The sequence below is a fragment of the Gigantopelta aegis genome, chromosome 3 (assembly GCF_016097555.1).
Source record: "Gigantopelta aegis isolate Gae_Host chromosome 3, Gae_host_genome, whole genome shotgun sequence".
Taxonomy (NCBI): domain Eukaryota; kingdom Metazoa; phylum Mollusca; class Gastropoda; order Neomphalida; family Peltospiridae; genus Gigantopelta; species Gigantopelta aegis.
This window is the reverse complement of record NC_054701.1, coordinates 10,832,112-10,851,571: the sequence shown is the minus strand read 5'-3', so window position 1 is coordinate 10,851,571 and position 19,460 is coordinate 10,832,112. Positions and strand designations below refer to the sequence as shown.

The 19,460-nt window shown below is 38.0% G+C and overlaps 1 protein-coding gene across 4 annotated transcripts in view; it reads right to left on the bottom strand.

Annotated features, from left to right (window-relative positions):
* Positions 1-12,426, bottom strand: part of LOC121367514 (solute carrier family 13 member 5-like) — a 35,174-nt gene extending 22,748 nt beyond the window's left edge. Inside the window, exons 1-3 of one of the 4 annotated variants that reach the window (XM_041491736.1) lie at positions 12,014-12,112; positions 9,119-9,141; positions 188-337 (exon numbers count right to left, since the gene is read on the bottom strand). In XM_041491736.1, coding sequence (XP_041347670.1) covers positions 188-307 — 120 coding nt within the window. In that variant the 5' untranslated portion in view covers positions 308-337; positions 9,119-9,141; positions 12,014-12,112. Of the gene's footprint in view, positions 1-187; positions 338-9,118; positions 9,142-12,013 lie in introns of all 4 variants that reach the window. The other 3 variants (XM_041491735.1, XM_041491734.1, XM_041491733.1) reach the window with 3 other exon arrangements.
* Positions 12,427-19,460: the final 7,034 nt, after the last annotated feature.

The following is a 19,460-nucleotide window of genomic DNA, read 5'->3' as shown; positions in this document are numbered from 1 at the left end:
CGATTTTCAGAAGGTGGTGGCGGTGGTGGTGGGGAGGGGGGGGGGGGGGGGGTGTTAGCATATATCCGTGCTTCCAGATTAACTTAGCTCACTGAACGGTATGTGTGTCGGGGAAGGGGTATTGGGTCGGTGTGTAAGGGATTAAACCCTTATCCCCTTGTATCCGTTACTGGTGTTGAACGCTTACCTTGATGTAGTTCTGACTGACGTCTGCTGCTTTGGCCACGCCCATTGCGGGAAGGAGGATGATGGGAAGGAGACTGGTCACAGGTATGGGGATCGTTTCCGTCAGCCACAGTACAGCCATGACAATCAGAACGTAGGCAGTTTTAGCCTCCTGTGATAAAATATGTACCATTACAATCAGAACGTAGACAGTTTTAGCCTCCTGTGATAAAATATGTACCATTACAGTCAGAACGTAGGCAGTTTTAGCCTCCTGTGATAAAATATGTACCATTACAGTCAGAACGTAGGCAGTTTTAGCCTCCTGTGATAAAATATGTACCATTACAATCAGAACGCAGCCAGTTTTAGCCTCCTGTGATAAAATATGTACCATTACAGTCAGAACGCAGCCAGTTTTAGCCTCCTGTGATAATATGTACCATTACAGTCAGAACGCAGCCAGTTTTAGCCTCCTGTGATAAAATATGTACCATTACAGTCAGAACGTAGGCAGTTTTAGCGTCCTGTGATAAAATATATACCATTACAATCAGAACGTAGCCAGTTTTAGCCTCCTGTGATAAAATAGGTACCATTACAATCAGAACGTAGGCAGTTTTAGCGTCCTGTGATAAAATAGGTACCATTACAATCAGAACGCAGCCAGTTTTAGCGTCCTGTGATAAAATAGGTACCATTACAATCAGAACGCAGCCAGTTTTAGCGTCCTGTGATAAAATAGGTACCATTACAATCAGAACGCAGCCAGTTTTAGCGTCCTGTGATAAAATAGGTACCATTGCAATCAGAACGTAGGCAGTTTTAGCGTCCTGTGATAAAATAGGTACCATTGCAATCAGAACGTAGGCAGCTTTAGCCTCCTGTGATAAAATAGGTACCATTGCAATCAGAACGTAGGCAGCTTTAGCCTCCTGTGATAAAATAGGTACCATTACAATCAGAACGTAGGCAGTTTTAGCCTCCTGTGATAAAATACATACTAACATATTTAAAGAAAGAAAATACCTCCCTATATTACAAGAACGCACAATAGTTATTACAAAGTCTAGTGTTATGTTTATATCCAATAGAACAAAACTTTATTTACACTCAGATCACCATACGGCGATACTTGGAGGCGATTTTAAAACATTTTGTGCAGCTGCAGTAAAACAAAAATTGTACAATAAACTGGCAACTATAGAACATGAACCCAAATTCACAAAACATCGTACAAGCCTAGTTTTGCACGTAAACGTAAATTTACGACTAATACACAATTCTTATTACTACTAACAATACAACTAATATAGTTTGAAGCATACGTATTTCATTTTCTTTAGTCCGTAAAATCCTCCATCTTCCATAATGATGTAATTTTCTGCGTGAAATAGATGCCAAACACGTGTAAATGTTTGGCTGGTATAACTGCTAGTCGCAGACGTACATTTGCGATGTTTTGTGAAATTGGCTCCAGTAGAACATAATATCTTAACTGGTCTTATATAGTGTCGTGTACATACAATAATTCGAAATAATTACTTTTCAAAAAATATTTAGATTTTTAAATACAAAAATAGTATAATACATTGTCAACTACAGCACAGTAGAATATAATATATTTTATGGTGTAATACACATACAATAATTCGAAATGTCTGCGTTTCAAAAATATCTTCAAAAATACAGAATTAATATTATCAATAAAAATACATAGTTTGTTTTATAACAGACACTTTTGGAAAAGTAAAGAGTTGTTTCCATTTGATGGTGTTTGACCTAGTACTGAATTATCTACCTATGTATAATTTCCTTTCATTTGTCCAAATATGGTCACTGAAAAAGATAATGAAATTCATCACCTAGATTGGCTTAACATAGAGGATATAGTTTGTCTTTACGTTTACCATTTTGCCACCTCGTTTTGGGGTATTGTTATTCATTCATCCACCCATTCTTCTGTTCAGGCCTCCACCCATGCTTCTGTTCATGCATTCGTCCATTCATCCATTCATTCATTCGTCCATATATCCATTCATTCATTTGTTCGTTCATTCATTCATTCATTTGTTCAATTCATTCAAATTTCACAGTCACATGTTGAGGTCTCTAATCAAATATCGAATTTTGTTTTTATCTTGTATATTTTGTTTTGTTGTTTATTTTTCGTTTGCTTTTTTCTTTCTTCTTTTTTAAGGTTACGTTTTTATGGCTTCCGACGCCTATGTATCGTATCCGATGTCCGGCTTTTAACATGTACCAACTAAACACCATTTTGACACCGACATCAACTAACGGAGATGGCTGTAGCTTTGTGGTAGTGCCTGTCCAATTACTTGACATAATCAGTTGAACTGTTTCACAATACGTCACGTAACTTAAGCAGTCGTTAGTGGTTAGTTGTTAGTGGTTCCACGTGACATAATCAGTCAAAATACGTATCCGTGTATGTGACACAATTAGTTAAATTATGTTTCCGTATAATCGGTCAAATTATACGCGTTTCTCAGCGTCACGATATTTTACTCCAAACGTATGCACTGGTTTCGTCCTGGGCGTTTGATAGGAATCATTCTTAACTACGGTTAATTGGGCTTCCATTTTTGGAAGTCCCGATGGCCGAGCCGTTAAGATCGCGGGCTGTGAAATGAGAATCGGTGCAGTGGGTTCTAATCTTGCCAACTGACACTTTATGCTTTTAAAGATTACTCCTGTAAGTTAAGATAAGTAAATACGCATATGAGTAAATATGTCATGTGAACGGATTTAGCGCTCATATGGGTAACATTACTCCAGGAGTAAATTTGCACCTAGTCCTAAGTTCATGCAAAAGCTCGATATGCAGTTTGGTCGGGTGAACCTTTATTAGCAAAACTGCACACATGAGTATGTTGCAATTCACTTGAAATTCTAAAGGTTACGTTGCGGTTTTCGGCCGCTAATGAGGAAACGTCAGTTAGAAAAACAGAAGGTCGAAGTTGAAATGAAAGCAAAGAACTGAAAAAATACAAGATGGAAACAAAAGATCGATGCAGGAGGGAAGGAATCCTGATATGTTGTTAACCAGAAGGAATGACTATATCTCAAGGTCATACCATTATCAGAAAAGCATATAATCATAGACTAAACGTGTGTGTGTGTGTGTGTGCGTGAGTGTTTTGCGGGGTCTCTAATTTGCAAACGTAATGACATATACTTGTCAAACATCATTGTCTTTGACTCTTCCGGTTCATCATTACATCATTTGATTGTTTGTATATACATGTATACAACATCAACCTAATTAAGGTAAGAAGTCCCTTGTTATGGTGGGATCATTTCTTTAGCCAATGTGCAAAGAGGGAATCGTTCACACCCTTGAAAAAGTTATCGGAATGTCTTAAAACTCGGGCATCACATAGCCATGCCAGCCATATCGTTAAAAAGGTATATGGTATGATCACTCCGACACACTCTCTTTATAACATCAGACTCAGAGAGTACGGCCTTTTCCTATGCAAATAATCTTCATGGGCGTCTTCTGATCCAAAAATTCAATTATGATTTAATTTAGTTTATCATCCTTAGGAACACCAACATATTTGTCCATCTGGGACATTTATTTTAGCTTCATTGGCATGTACACATCCACGTATAATTGTCGATGCCCACACAGTTTTTCTTTGGTTTAAGACAGCTTACCACAAAGTGACAGACTCAAAACAATATCCATCGATCTGTCCATTCAGAAATTATGAAACCATTCTTAATACAGTCGGTGCAACTTCAAATGTAGAACATACTTTACAGGGGTGCAGAAAGTACTCGCCCACTCACCAAATGTGAGTATAAATTCTGACGAACGAGTTTAAACAATACAACTACTAGTCCGACTGGCGATCTGTCTTCTTTTTTTTGGCGAACGTAAACCTTTTTTTCCAGACTATTTAAAAATATATATTATTTTGTTAATCAAGGGGTTTTTTGGGGGTGGGGGTGGGTGGGGGGAGGTTGGGGTTTTTTTTTCGTTTGCCATGTGATGTTGTTCACTTGGCCAACAAAGTGTCATTAATAATGTTTTTGTCAAATTTATGTCTATCATTTGAAGTCTATATTATAATATTGTTAAACAATTATATTTTGATCTATGGGCTGGCAGACTAGTAGAAATACTGGCGGGCCAGTACATTTTAGTTGGTTCTGGTCCGGAGGGCTAATGAAATATTTTCCATTTCAGCACCCCTGAACTTTATTAAGCTTACTTTTTTGGCATAACAACCATTTATCTTATGTCCTACACAAACGGATAGTTAAAATGTATGAACCTCTATTAATATTATGTGAACACTTTTGCTTTTACTTACGCAAGTATAAATAGTAGTATTGGTATAATAAAATAGATTGGTTTCGGTGGTGTCGTGGTTAAGCCATCGGACATAAGGCTGGTAGGTACTGGGTTCGCGGCCCGGTACCGGCTCCCACCAGAGCGAGTTTTAACGACTCGATGGGTAAGACCACTACACACTCTACTCTCTCACTAACCACTAACCCTCTAACTAACTTATTCTAGAAAGACAGCCCAGTTAGCTGAGCTGTGTGCCCAGGACAGCGTGCTTAGACCTTATTTGGATATAAGCTATCGAAAATAAGTTGGAATAACTGACTGAATGAATAAAATACTCCTATTGGCAGTAGCTAGTGGGAATTTCCCTATTTGCTCAGTTGGTAGAGCGTTGGACTTTCGTACTGAGTCATGGTTCCAGTGGAGGTTGATTTTTCTATCATATTTGAAACCGACGTAGGGACTGTGTGTGTTCTTAACACAAGCGTACAGATATAACCCAGTTAGGACCCGTAACAGTTCAACGTACGTACGAAAAAATAGTTAACACGAATTAAAGTAAAATCTGATTGCTACAAACGTTAGTATACGACAACAAACGCATTCGTCATACAGACACTAGTATTTATGTATAGGATAACGCACGGCTCCGAGGTTATGGTTGGGATAGTAAAACCCGAGTGAAGAAAGGTTTGTGAAAGTAAGACCTGAGGGCGAAGCCCGAAGTCTTACTTTCACAAACCTTTCTTCCCTCGGGTTTTACTATCCCAACCATAACCAAGGAGAAGTGCGTTATCCAACATACAAATCGTTAATAAGTGTTGTTTATTCTGCGTTTTATGATAAAGCAATTTTTATTTGGAAAAAAAACCCCCAACAATCTTTCCCTCGTCGAATAGAACAGTCGACAGTTTCCAATTCACCTATGCACGTGCACGAGTTGGGTCAGCCTCCATGTGTCGAGAGAAGTCACGTGACTATCACTGGAATTTCTCGTGCGGTACACCGCGTGGTCATATTCGCAAATGCAGTGGACTGTCATGGACCGAAGCGAAGATTTAGTTTTGAGTCAAGCGCTGGATTCATCTGAGAGTCTGGGGTTTTACTTCTGTGGTAAAACCTGCGTTGGAGGTTTTACTTCTGTGGTAAAACCTGTGACTAGGTTTTACTTCTGTGGTAAAACCTTCAATGAAGTTTTACCTAGAATATAATCATCATCCAATAGCATAGGGGTAATTCGGGATAGGTTTGTATTATGAAATAGTAGTCGCCAACAAGGCGATGTTATCGCAAACATCTTATACAATTGCTGCAAACCCGGGACAGACCCTGTAATAGACATCTTCGAAGACGTACCAATCCCATCAAAACTCCTTTTCCTATTTATCATTTATTTTAATTAGAAACAGAGCACTTTTGTAAAGTAATATCTGATAAGGCTAACTCATTTATACTGTTCATATAGTTTTGAAAAACAAAGAAACTGAATTAAATAGTGGAGTCTGTAGCCTGCACAAATGAACTCGTTACGGAAATCAGCTTACGTGAAGTCCGGAAAATGTCAAGCGTGTAACTTTCTACTTTCTTTAAAAAAAAAAATTAAACAAAAAAATTAAACAAAAACAATTTAAAAGTAGACGGAATAATAAAACGAAGGAAAAGAAATGATAATAGGTATGTAGGAATAAGCCTAGGTCTCGTTTACAAAAATGTTTAAACAAAATCAAATAAAATTTCATTTAAATATTTGTATTTCAGCCAGAAACTAATTAATGTACTATCGGGGTCAGATTGTTTTTACTCTTGGAACGCTGGCTGCACGCATACGCTGGTCTACTTGACAACTTGTTACGTATTTATGATGGTGTAAAAAAATTGTAATGACAGATTTTGTTGGAGTTTATGTATATTTTTTTATCAACAACACTGGGTCCGTTCTAGATCAATAACGTAACGCTGGCTTGACATAGATGTCAGAGCCGTTCGTAACTGGTAGTGGTTGGTGAAATGACGTGTTACAAAATGTTGAGGGAGGGAGACTGGTTGCGTAATTGTTGAATTAAAAATGTCACGTGAATATCAATGCCCCAACCAACACTATCAATTGAACTAATTGTAGCCCTACGTTTAACAAGTTATTTTTAAAAATCAAAATAATAATATGAGGGATCTAATTCAGTCGGTAGTGGAAACCTGAGATGCTTGGGTCGTTGTTCTAATTGAACCACCTTTGCGGAACCAGTGGGGTTTTCCCATCCCAACTATCCTAATCATGTTCGTTTGTACATAATAATGATTCAAGACAAGTTAATTCCAAATTTCCTACAAATGTTTAGCTGCACGTTCATCTACCACTGAACAGGTATCTATAATTATCTGAATAGAACATATTGTAATTAAAAAATCAAATTGTCTGCATCAGTGTATGTCATAATTATATTTCCATAGTACTGCACCTGAAAAATTTGAATAACTTCATTCCTAAAAGGAAAAAAAAATCAGACTACACCAATGAACCAAGCATAAAATTAGAAGAGTTTGATTTATTGTTTCATTTTTGCGATATTCTCTACATTTACATATGTACCAATTACTTCATAAATTAATAATGCTTGGTTTTCGCTCGCCTTATCATTTTGATGAAAGCGATTTTTCACTCGCCTAAGCGTTTTGAGGTGTGCGATTTTTCACTCGTCATGGTTTTACAAAAGCTAAGCACTGGTTTTCCGTAGTTGTGGTAATAAATAAAAAGTTTGTTTTGTTTAACGACATCACTGATTGATTAATCATCGGCTATTGGATGTCAAACATTTTGTTATTCTGACTCGTAGTCATATGGGGAAACCCGCTACATTTGTCCTAATGCAGCAAGGGATCTTTTATATGCACTTTACCACAGACAAGAAAGCACATACCACGGCCTTTGTCCAGTTGTGGTGCACTGGTTAGAACGAGAAAGAAAAACTAATCATTTGAATGGATCCACCGAGGTGATTCGATCCTGTGACGCAAGCACCTCAGGCGAGCGCTCAACCGACTGAATTAAATCTCGCCCCTGGTAATAGACAGTAATATATACTGAACTCCACTAAAAACGCACCACTCAGATTTGTTGTTGCAAAAAAAGGATATTTAAAGTGGCAAACCCTAGTTTAAAGTGGCAAACTCTAGTTTCAGCCCGTGAAAATAGTCAGGGTAATCTGAATAAAAGTTAAAAGTTAAAGTTTGTTTTGTTTAATGACACCACTAGAGCACATTGATCACATCTGAATAAAGTTAAAACAGAGAAATACCTTCCCTCTAAACATATATTAGCGCTCGTCTCCATAATCATTACTTCTCAAAGGTACGTGCGTTTTTATAATTATAAAATCAAGCATTTTGCGTTATTACAAACACCAGGATAACCAGAAACGGATTTATGGAAATGAATAATCTAAATAATAAAATGTAAGTAATGTCCGACTTCAACTATCGAAAAACGGATCTGATGGTGAAAACTACGCAGTGGTTTTTGAAAACGAGGTTCTATTACTTTAACTGATGTTATATAGACGCATATACTCTGGTACTCAATATATATCATTTCTGTATACAGAGGTTAGGCTTATTGTGTGTTTTATAGAAACTTTACACATGCAAAAGCAATAAAAATCGTAGATTGCCTAAAGCGTTTTCAATTCAGTTTAGTCTATTAATAATGTTTTCGCCATGCAACGCTGCCGTAATGACGTAACATAGTCGCGGTGTGATATATTATCCCTCTACCTGTGGTATCTTATTAAATTAACATATATGTTATGACATGAGTCACTTGGTATATATGCATACATCTCGATCACCTTTGAACGACTTGCGAAGTGTATGTGTTGTTGGGGGTACATGAAGGGTGAAGGGTGTCGGCTGGGTTTACGGTAGTGCCCTACTAACACATTTGTCATTAAATATTGTGAATCACCTATGGTTTTGACAACAATTTGTGATGTTTTGTCATTCTGATGAAAACGGTGTTGCACCTTGATGATCTTTGACCATCAAGGTCAGCTAACGCATGAACGTTTTTCAGATATCCCAGTTGCGGATTTAAGGAGCCCCAGGAGCCCCCCCCCCCCCCCCCCTAAATTTTGCAACAGTTATATATGCACATGTACATATTTTCTCTTTTTTTACGTTAGAGAATACGAGAAATCCATTCGGGAACGTTTATGGCCTTCGGTCATGTGTCATTACACACCTTCAGTGGATTTTGTGAATCCGCCACTGTGTCCCGTAAAGGAGCTGAATATATAGCAGACAAAGGTATCATTAAATATTGTGTATTGCCTATAGTTTTGACAACTATTTATGATGTGTCATTCTGATAAAAACAGTGTTGCATCTTGATGACCTTTGACCCCATATCCGACCATCAAGGTTAGCTAACGTCAAGAACGTTTTCCCGATACCCCTTTGCACTTTAGTATTGGTAGATAATAAAATTGACCAAATGGGGCATTATTGTTGCAAGTTCTGTGGAGGTTTTGACTTCTTAACGAAAATCTAGTAATTTTTCGATTTTGTCAAACGTTCAAATGCCATGTAAGTGGTTAATATGTTAGTTTTTCAAAGATTATGTTTTCAAAAACTTACCTATAATGTCTTCTTGCTGAAAACTAAATAAACAATGCCTATCTTTATTCTGAGCTTTTGAGGGTCCATTACATTGTTTTTGGGGTCGTAATTTAAAGAAAACAACCTCATGACGTCGTAATTTGACCTCTGTTGACCTTGAACATTGTCCAAACTAAAGCGTCTTTATTTTATTTTATTTTGGGGGAAACTACAAGCTTCATTTTGGTGTGCAAAATGCTATGATATATTATTATCTCGCCAAGTTATGTCAAATTTAATTTCCCCTACCCTAATGTTTGGTAACTTTTTCACCATGTTAATTTTGTACATAAGATTAACTTTCTCACTTATTGCCAGGAATCAGAATGTCCACCCTGATGTTTATGATGGCCCAGGTGGTCCCCTCACCAAATATTGAGGGTGATTTAGGGGACCTCTCATGCATGCAAAAGTCCCCAGCCCCAAGAGTAATATAAAAGATTATTTGTTACTAATGGAAATAGGCGTGCGCTACAACAGCTTGTTCTGAATGTGCACGTAAAACCCTATGACCTAATGGAAATATGTATCAGGTTTCTTCTCTAAGGCTATATGTCAAAATTATCAAATGCTTGACATCCAGTAGCCGATAACACATAAATTAATGTGCTCTAGTGATGTCGTTGAACATAATAAATTTAAAAAACAAAAACATGTATAGGGTACCTGAAAAAGCAAGTACAACAATTTTGTGCAAAACTGAGAGTTTGTAAACCATGAAATGTTCCACTTTCTTCAGTGAATAAAGAAGGGTTGGGGTATTATTATTATTATTTATGGGTCTTGTGCTGGGGTGTCGTTAAACATTCATTCATTCGTTCATGCTTTCATTCATTCATTCATTCATTATTTATGGATCATAGTTTTTTGATACATTGCATGGTTGATACATTGCAAATAGTAATTGCATACGTTAACATTGTCCCTTTTGGGATTTTACTTTGTATAATACAAGCTTAAGCTGGCCTCATACTATTATAGTATTGGCAATTTGGTGAATTTCGCAAGAACATCTGCAGACAAAATTAATGTATTTCTTGCATGTTCAAATTAAATGTGTATTTGCGATTTAATAAAGAAATATATTCACCAAATCCAGCTTTAATGAGTATTTGCGATTTAATAAAGAAATATATTCACCAAATCCAGCTTTAATTTGTATTTGGAGATTTAATAAAGAAATATATTCACCAAATCCAGCTTTAATTTGTATTTGGAGATTTAATAAAGAAATATATTCGCCAAATCCACCTTTAATTTGTATTTGGAGATTTAATATCAATCAATCAATAAAATATTTACATGCTCCTATACCACGAAGGTTTCGAGCATGTCTATCCCAGGTTCGGCCACCGGATGCCAGTAGTCCAACCTGGGACAGAACAATTACTGGGGCAATTTTGATATTTAAACAAACAGGGAAAAAGGACTTTACAATAAATAATTTTGTGCGTTATTTGCCCAAACAATATTTAATATACAGCAAACAACTAACAATTTGTAACGCAAATTTAGATCGGGCAGTCCTAAATATAAATATATTTTAAAATAATTTTTTAAATATATTAATTAGCCCTCAAAATAGGGGTGGCAGGTGACTAAGAGGTTAGGCTTCAGCCACAAAAAGGTTTTTTTAATAGGGAAATATATTTTACTTAGGGGCACCCATCGTATTGGGGACTTCGGTGTGGCCGAAACCGGGGAAGGCTCCGGGGGGGGGGGGGGGGGGGGGCAGTCCCCCGGACAAACCTAACACCCCTTACGGCCAAAACCGCCTACGCCTACCGCCCTAACCATCTTCCGGTGGAGTATCCCCCACCCACCCAGCACCCCCACGGCCAACCCAACCGTCGTGCCCTCCAGTCTCGGTGCCCCCATCCTTAGGGGCACCCATCGTATTGGGGACTTCGGTGTGGCCGAAACCGGGGAAGGTTCCGGGGGGGGGGGGGCAGTCCCCCGGACAAACCTAACAACTCTTACGACCAAAACCGCCTACGCCTACCGCCCTAACCATCTTCCGGTGGAGTATCCCCACCCACCCAGCACCCCCCCCGGCCAACCCAACCGTCGTGTCCTACAGTCTCGGTGCCCCCATCAAAAATTAGGCCCAAGGGCCAACGATTCTACCAGAGAAGGAAAAAAAAAATAATAATAATAATAATAAAAAAAAAAAAAAAAATAATAATAATAATAATAAATAATATATATATTTTTTTTTTAAAGTATTTAAACAGGGAAAGTTAAGCGTCTGGTGAGTCTGGCAATATAAAAACGTATCCTGGCGATTCCAAGTCCAGGGGCGCCTCTCCATAATCCTGGAGAAACAGAACGTTATGCCATTCATCAGACGCTGGCACCACTTTAATTTAGATTTAATAAAGAAATATATTCGCCAAATCCAGCTTTAATTTGTATTTGGAGATTTGGAGGAAGACAGATTAAACCATCGAGGAGGCTCTGATCTAGTCAGATTGGGGGGTCATGAGGGCCATGATCCCCACTCACACGTTTCTCCCCACCACCCATTTCAATTTCCCCCCCCCCCCCGGTTCCTACGAGCCTAGACAGTCCATTGAGGAGGCTCTGATCTACTCAGATTGGGGGTCATGAAGACCATGATACCCAATTAACCCCCCCCCCCCCACCCCCGCCCCTCATATATATGTATGATTTTTATAAAATTTAATAAAGTAAAAAAATAAATAATAAAAGGTTTCTTTGGGGGGCATTGTTCCCTTTAAGCCCCCCCCCCCCCCCCCCCCCGCCACTGGTTAGTCAGAAATATCGTACAGTGGCTGTAAACTTTAAAACCGAACGTAGCCATAACTACAGCTGGTTCAATGAAATATCTTTAAGTACTAACGAATAACTTACCGGTGTTCCGTAAAGCAGTGGAAGAGGCAAGGCTGCACATAGAATTAGAAGCGATACCAGAGGGGGTCTAATAATCCAGATCTGTGTTACAACACTGAGAACTGTGTGGAATCCCATTTTTTAATCTTCCTGTCTCACTTTCTCATACTAATTCACGCGATAGAATACTGTTAATATTAACTCCAATACAAATTCACACAGAACTCGAGCTGTATGAAATCCTAGATTTCTGTCTCACACTTTCGAAAGAATTTACACAATCCAATGCAAGCTCCATGCAAATGAATTCACATCTAGGATAATGATAGTCTGCTCTTTCAATTTTAAATGCATGTATGTATTCAAAACGTGACTTTACAAATATGACAACAGGTCTAACAACATTTTTGCGAGTGTTATACAACTGACCCTGAACGTTTCTCCGCGTGTCACAGAAATATGCACATAAAGACTCTAAGTAGCGGCTACGGTTTGTCGCATCATGACCTACATAAATCTATGTTGCACCTGGAGCTGAATAATCCCAGTTGTTGGACACATTAAAGGTACCTTGGTCCCCCAAAGAAAGGTCTTTCTTCCGAAAAAGGAGCGAGATTTAGCTCAGTCGGTTGAATGTTCGCTTGAGGTGCTTGTGTCGCAGGATCGAACCACTTCGAAGGATCCATTCAACTGATTGGGGTTTTTTCTCGTTCTAACCAGTGCACCATAACTGGTCAAAGGCCGTGGTATGTTCTTTTCTGTCTGTGGAAAAGTGCATATTAAAAATCCCTTGCTGCATTAAGAAAAATATAGCGGGTTTTCTCTGATGACTACGTGTGAGAATTGCCAAATGTTTGACATCCAATAGCCGATGATTAATTAACCAATATGCTCTAGTACAGTATAGTGTATTTGCTTTAAACCTTACGGCTCATAGGCATAAAATGTACAATGATACATAAACAGAAATAAATACATGAGAAATTGTGCATTAGGAGGATGGACATTCAAATGAGTTTAGAACGTAAATATGTTGCCTGTTTGAGATATTTACTAAGATTACAGAGTTCGTTTTTGTTTTGTACAGATAATAAGTGTACACTTTTATACACCGAGAGTTTGAACCAATAATATTTCTTAATATCTAGTGGTGTCGTTAAACAAACCAAAATATTTAGTATTCTCAATACCGTATCTCTGCTCAAGACTTCAGAAGACGTTATGACATAGACGTGAAGGTATTAGCGTTGACTCACAGCCAGGTGTCTTGACTGCAGAGGAGAGCTACTAGTAATGATGACTATGATATATGGTTCCAAGTGCGTCTGTAGGATCACTGCAACTTTTATAGCGCGCACCAGTACCGGCGTTAAAAACCTTTCCAGTTCCCGTAAACAAAGGGACGTCTGAATGCAAACACGGATATGCATATAATAACATTTCAAGCAAGAAACTAAAAGTATTTCACAGAAATATTGCTCAAAATAGTATGAGGGCAAAGTATCTTTAAATAATATATATGTACTTATATAATATGTATATGACAGCTTAAGCAGACCAAGGCAGGCATTTAATTAATGGACGTATATTATAACATATATGTGCTACTATATTCCGTCCCACAGGAACGCCTTTTTTCATACTATGGAATTTACTACAAATTATTTATTTATAGCCCAAAGTTTTCTAAATGGCACACAAAAAAATAGTATTTTATAGTTACTTCTATAACACTTTTACTTTTTTCTTACGTCAAACCAAACTGAAATTATTTACACAAAAAAATATCACATTTTTATAGAATGATGGGACGGACTATAAATAGTTATAAAAATATATATGTACTTATGTAATATGTATATATGACAGCTTAAGCAAACCAAGGCAGGCATTTAATTAATGGACGTATATTATAACATATATGTGCTACTATATTCCGTCCCACAGGAACGCCTTTTTTCATACTATAGAATTTACTACAAATTATTTATTTATAGCCCAAAGTTTTCTAAATGGCACACAAAAAAATAGTATTTTATAGTTACTTCTATAACACTTTTACTTTTTTCTTACGTCAAACCAAACTGAAATTATTTACACAAAAAACACATTTTTATAGAATGATGGGACGGACTATAAATAGTTATAAAAATATAGCCAGTATTTTATATTGGGAGGCATCCACGTTGGGGTTAAAGTTTATTTTGTTTAACGACACCGCTAGAACGCATTGATTTATTAATCATCGGCTATTGAATGTCAAACATTTACTCATTCTAAAATATAGACTTAGAGAGGAAACACGCTATACTGTTCCATTAGTAGCAAGGGATCTTTTATATGCACCATCCCATAGACAGTACAACACATACCACTGCCTTTGATATACCAATCGTGGTGCACTGGCTGGAGCGATAAACATATTAGTGGCCTCTTGCCTTGTCAGGAAATGTAGCCCAATGTAAACATTATGTTTTATTGCTTTTCTGCTTTGGTACCTGGCACCGTGTAATAAAGTGAGATAGAGGAACCAGGACGAAGTTGTTTGTCAAGGAGCCAGTGGACCTGCTGCTGTTTACAGACGCGTTAGTCACTGTATTATACTCAACGACATTAATTAAGAGCTAGTAGACCCTCTTGGTAATTCTCGGCTAATCTCATATTATGTTATCAAGTGTTGATTACAGACGACATGTAAACATTGTTTCAGTAAAATCTGACCCATGATACACCGAACAATATTGCACAAATGTGGATTTCGTCGCGCATTTATGTAATTTACCGAAAACATCTACTGGTGCTTTGTTGTGCTGAGTGTAATACAACTTTACACCTCGGTCAACACCGGTCGTTGATCGTAATACCTGCCTTTAGGAGTTGTCTGAAATTCGAAACCGCTATCACAAAATTCTGAATACCAGTAATAACAGGTTCAGCTCGCGAACTAAAATTATTGTAATTTGTGTGCTAAATAACAATTTATTATCCACGTGGTTTGTGGCATGTACCAGAACAATACTGATGTGGTACTCTTGTTATTTCGCAATTTCTCGTTCCAGCCAGTTCTCCACAACTGGTGTAGCGAAAACCGTGGTATGTACTGTCCTGTCTGTGGGATAGTGTTGCTAATCAAGAAGAGTGGCGACAGCAGGTTTCCGATCTCATTATCTGTGTGATCCTTCACCATATGTCTGACATAGATTTTCGACTAAGTATGCTGATCCGCGGTCGGTCTGTGATCGATCCACGCCGGTGGGCCCATTGGGCTATTTCTCGCTCCAGCCAGTGCACCACAACTGACATATCAAAGACCGTGGTATGTAGGCCTACTATCATGTCTGTGGGATGGTGCATATAAAATACCCCTTGCTACTAATGGAAACATATAGCGGGTTTCCTCTTTAAGACTATATGTCAAAATTACCAAATGTTTGACATCCAATAGCCGATGATGAATAAATCTATGTGCTCTAGTGGGGTCGTTAAAGAAACCAATCTTTTTTTCTTCTAAGTTTGTTGTCATTAAGATAGTAACTGAAATTTCATTTCTTATTATTTACGTTTTCGTACGTACCACATTGCTAGGAGGGGGGAGGGGGGCGGCGGGATGTATCCTAGTAGTAAAGCGCTCGCTTGATGTGCGGTCGGTTTGGGATCGATCCCCGTTGGTGGGCCCATTGGGCTATTTCTCGTTCCAGCCAGTGCACCACGACTTGTATATTAAAGGCCGTGGTATGTACTATCCTGTCTGTGGAATGGTGCATATAAAAGATCCCTTGCTACTAATGAAAACAATGTAGCGGGTTTCCTCTTTAAGGCCTAAACGAGAGAATGTATTCAATGTATACTTGTAGTCGTTGGAAAGACTATTAACAGGAGAACGTGTTGTTATATCCACAGTTTTTACATGTATGCTACTTGTATTGTGTACGTCCGACATCAATTTGAAAATTTTACTGAATATATAACAATAACATGCTATTGTGGTGTTGATTATCATTTAGTGTACGTACAGTATAGTAATACCACAGCACGGACACCACGGATAACAACAGTCCGACACCATCTATAACATGCTATTGTGGTGTTGATTATCATTTGGTGTACGTACAGTATAGTAATACCACAGGACGGACACCACGGATAACAACAGTCCGACACCATCTATAACATGCTATTGTGGTGTTGATTATCATTTGGTGTACGTACAGTATAGTAATACCACAGGACGGACACCACGGATAACAACAGTCCGACACCATCTATAACATGCTATTGTGGTGTTGATTATCATTTGGTGTACGTACAGTATAGTAATACCATAGCACGGACACCACGGGTAACAACAGTCCGACACCATCTATAACATGCTATTGTGGTGTTGATTATCATTTGGTGTACGTACAGTATAGTAATACCATAGCACGGACACCACGGGTAACAGCAGTCCGACACCATCTATAACATGCTATTGTGGTGTTGATTATCATTTGGTGTACGTACAGTATAGTAATACCATAGCACGGACACCACGGATAACAACAGTCCGACACCATCTATAACATGCTATTGTGGTGTTGATTATCATTTGGTGTACGTACAGTATAGTAATACCATAGCACGGACACCACGGGTAACAACAGTCCGACACCATCTATAACATGCTATTGTGGTGTTGATTATCATTTGGTGTACGTACAGTATAGTAATACCACAGCACGGACACCACGGATAACAACAGTCCGACACCATCTATAACATGCTATTGTGGTGTTGATTATCATTTGGTGTACGTACAGTATAGTAATACCACAGGACGGACACCACGGATAACAACAGTCCGACACCATCTATAACATGCTATTGTGGTGTTGATTATCATTTGGTGTACGTACAGTATAGTAATACCATAGCACGGACACCACGGGTAACAACAGTCCGACACCATCTATAACATGCTATTGTGGTGTTGATTATCATTTGGTGTACGTACAGTATAGTAATACCATAGCACGGACACCACGGGTAACAACAGTCCGACACCATCTATAACATGCTATTGTGGTGTTGATTATCATTTGGTGTACGTACAGTATAGTAATACCATAGCACGGACACCACGGATAACAACAGTCCGACACCATCTATAACATGCTATTGTGGTGTTGATTATCATTTGGTGTACGTACAGTATAGTAATACCATAGCACGGACACCACGGGTAACAACAGTCCGACACCATCTATAACATGCTATTGTGGTGTTGATTATCATTTAGTGTACGTACAGTATAGTAATACCACAGCACGGACACCACGGGTAACAACAGTCCGACACCATTTATAACATGCAATTGTGGTGTTGATTATCATTTAGTGTACGTACAGTATAGTAATACCACAGCACGGACACCACGGATAACAACAGTCCGACACCATCTATAACCCAGCAGCAGAGAAATCATTTTCAGTCCAAACAAAAATTATCGATTATAGGTCGTTTTTTGTTATGTGTTTGTTTGTTTGGTTATCGTTTTTTTCTCTCTTTGTGTGTGTGTGTTTTGTGAGGTTTGTTTCTTTGTTTAGTTTGTTTTTGTTGTGGTTTTGTTTGTGGTTGGGGTTTTTTGGAGGGGGTTGTTGTTGCGGGTTTTTTTTTTTTGTGGGGAGAGTTTTATTGGGGTGGTAGTGCTGTTTATTACCTATGGGGCACATATAATAATATTCAGGTGGGTGTGAAACCATCACCATTGAGCAATTTAAAACAAAAAAGATGGCCACCAAGGAGGTTGAAAATCAACAATGTGCTATACATCTGTAAGCAGATATGACACAAACACTGAAGCAAACTTGGCGACCTTCACATACGCCGAACATTGTTCACACCAACTATAACATTACAACCATATGCTGGTGAATTTGGTTTTTATCACAAAGGCATCGCCAGTTGGACTCGGAGGAAGTGAGGCAATCTTTTGTTCACGTCATGCTTCGACCAACATTTGACGACCATATTTTGTTACTAGCTTGTCATAAACTAACACTGTGAAGGGCCATAGCATACTAAAGTAAACCACTTGGCTTTATTTGTGACCTCTGCCAGAGATAAGCTAATATCGCCTAAATAGTTAACGGTATGATATTATACAGTGAGTCCTTGGGCTGCCAGTAAGTCAAGAATGATGGAGTGATGCTTTTCTACAGTCGCATTTACACAAACCATTGTTCTGCTCTTGACTGAAGAAACCATCTGGACGTTAAATGTAATATCACCATAATAACAGACGTGCAAAAATAGTTATGAAAAAATTATATCTTTATCATCTGAAACTTGCTATATGCTCGATCCCTGTCGCTGAGCCCATTGGGCTATTTCTCGTTCTAGCCAGTGCACAAAGACTGGTATATCAAATGTGGTATGTGCTATCCTGTCTGTGGGATGGTGCATATAAAAGATCCCTTACTACTAATGGGGAAAAAAATGTAGCAGGTTTCCTCTCTAAGACTGTCAAAATTACCAAATGTTTTACATTCAATAGCCGATGTTTAATAAATAAATGTATTCTAGTGGTGTCGTTAAAAAACAAAATTTGTTTTTTTATATTTGCTATACAACAAACACACATTGTAAACTGATTTTTCCGGGATCAAATGAAAATAACACCCGGAAAGCTAATGACGCCATTAGAAAGTGACGTCATTGGCAATTGGAACAGGCGAAGTTGACGATTCAAGGGTCTACAGTTAGTTTGTAGCCAGGTATTTTTGTCAGGAAATACCAAATACACAGTTAGTTCCGTAGAAAAACGATTCTGTTTACAATGGACATAACCATATGGCGTTTTTAGATTTGCGGGTATTGTGTATTTGATGCCAGCAAATGTTTCTTTTTTAACCTCAGGCTAGCGCCTTCGGTCAAAAATGACATTTGCGGGATCAAATAGACAATAACACCCGCAAATCTAAAAACTCCATATGGTTATCTCCTAAATGAGGTTGCAGGAGAAAGCATTGATCACTAGGTTAGTTTCGGTACACGTACAAACTCAGAACCTGATTTCGCCTAAAATGTCGATGTCTATACAATAAAATGTGAATTTTATTCTAAGAGTGTTAGAACCACACATGTATACATGCCTTATTAAATGTGTGTCAAATAATGAATGGATGAATGTTTAATGACACCCCAGCACACAAATAGAGATCGGCTATTGGGTGTCAAACGAAGGTAGCCTAAGTACATCAATATGATTAGTTCCATTAAAAATTAAAACTGTACAATTGTGTAAAACACAGTGTAAAGAGCTGTGGGAATTGTACAAAGGAATAAAATACAAAGGTAAGTATACTTTAAAAATATTTACAACACAAAAATCAAGGTAAGTATATTTTAAAACTTTGCGTATAAATCAAAATGTTTTAATTATTCAAGATTCTGGGTGAAATTTAAAAGATTCCAAAATATTTCTGTT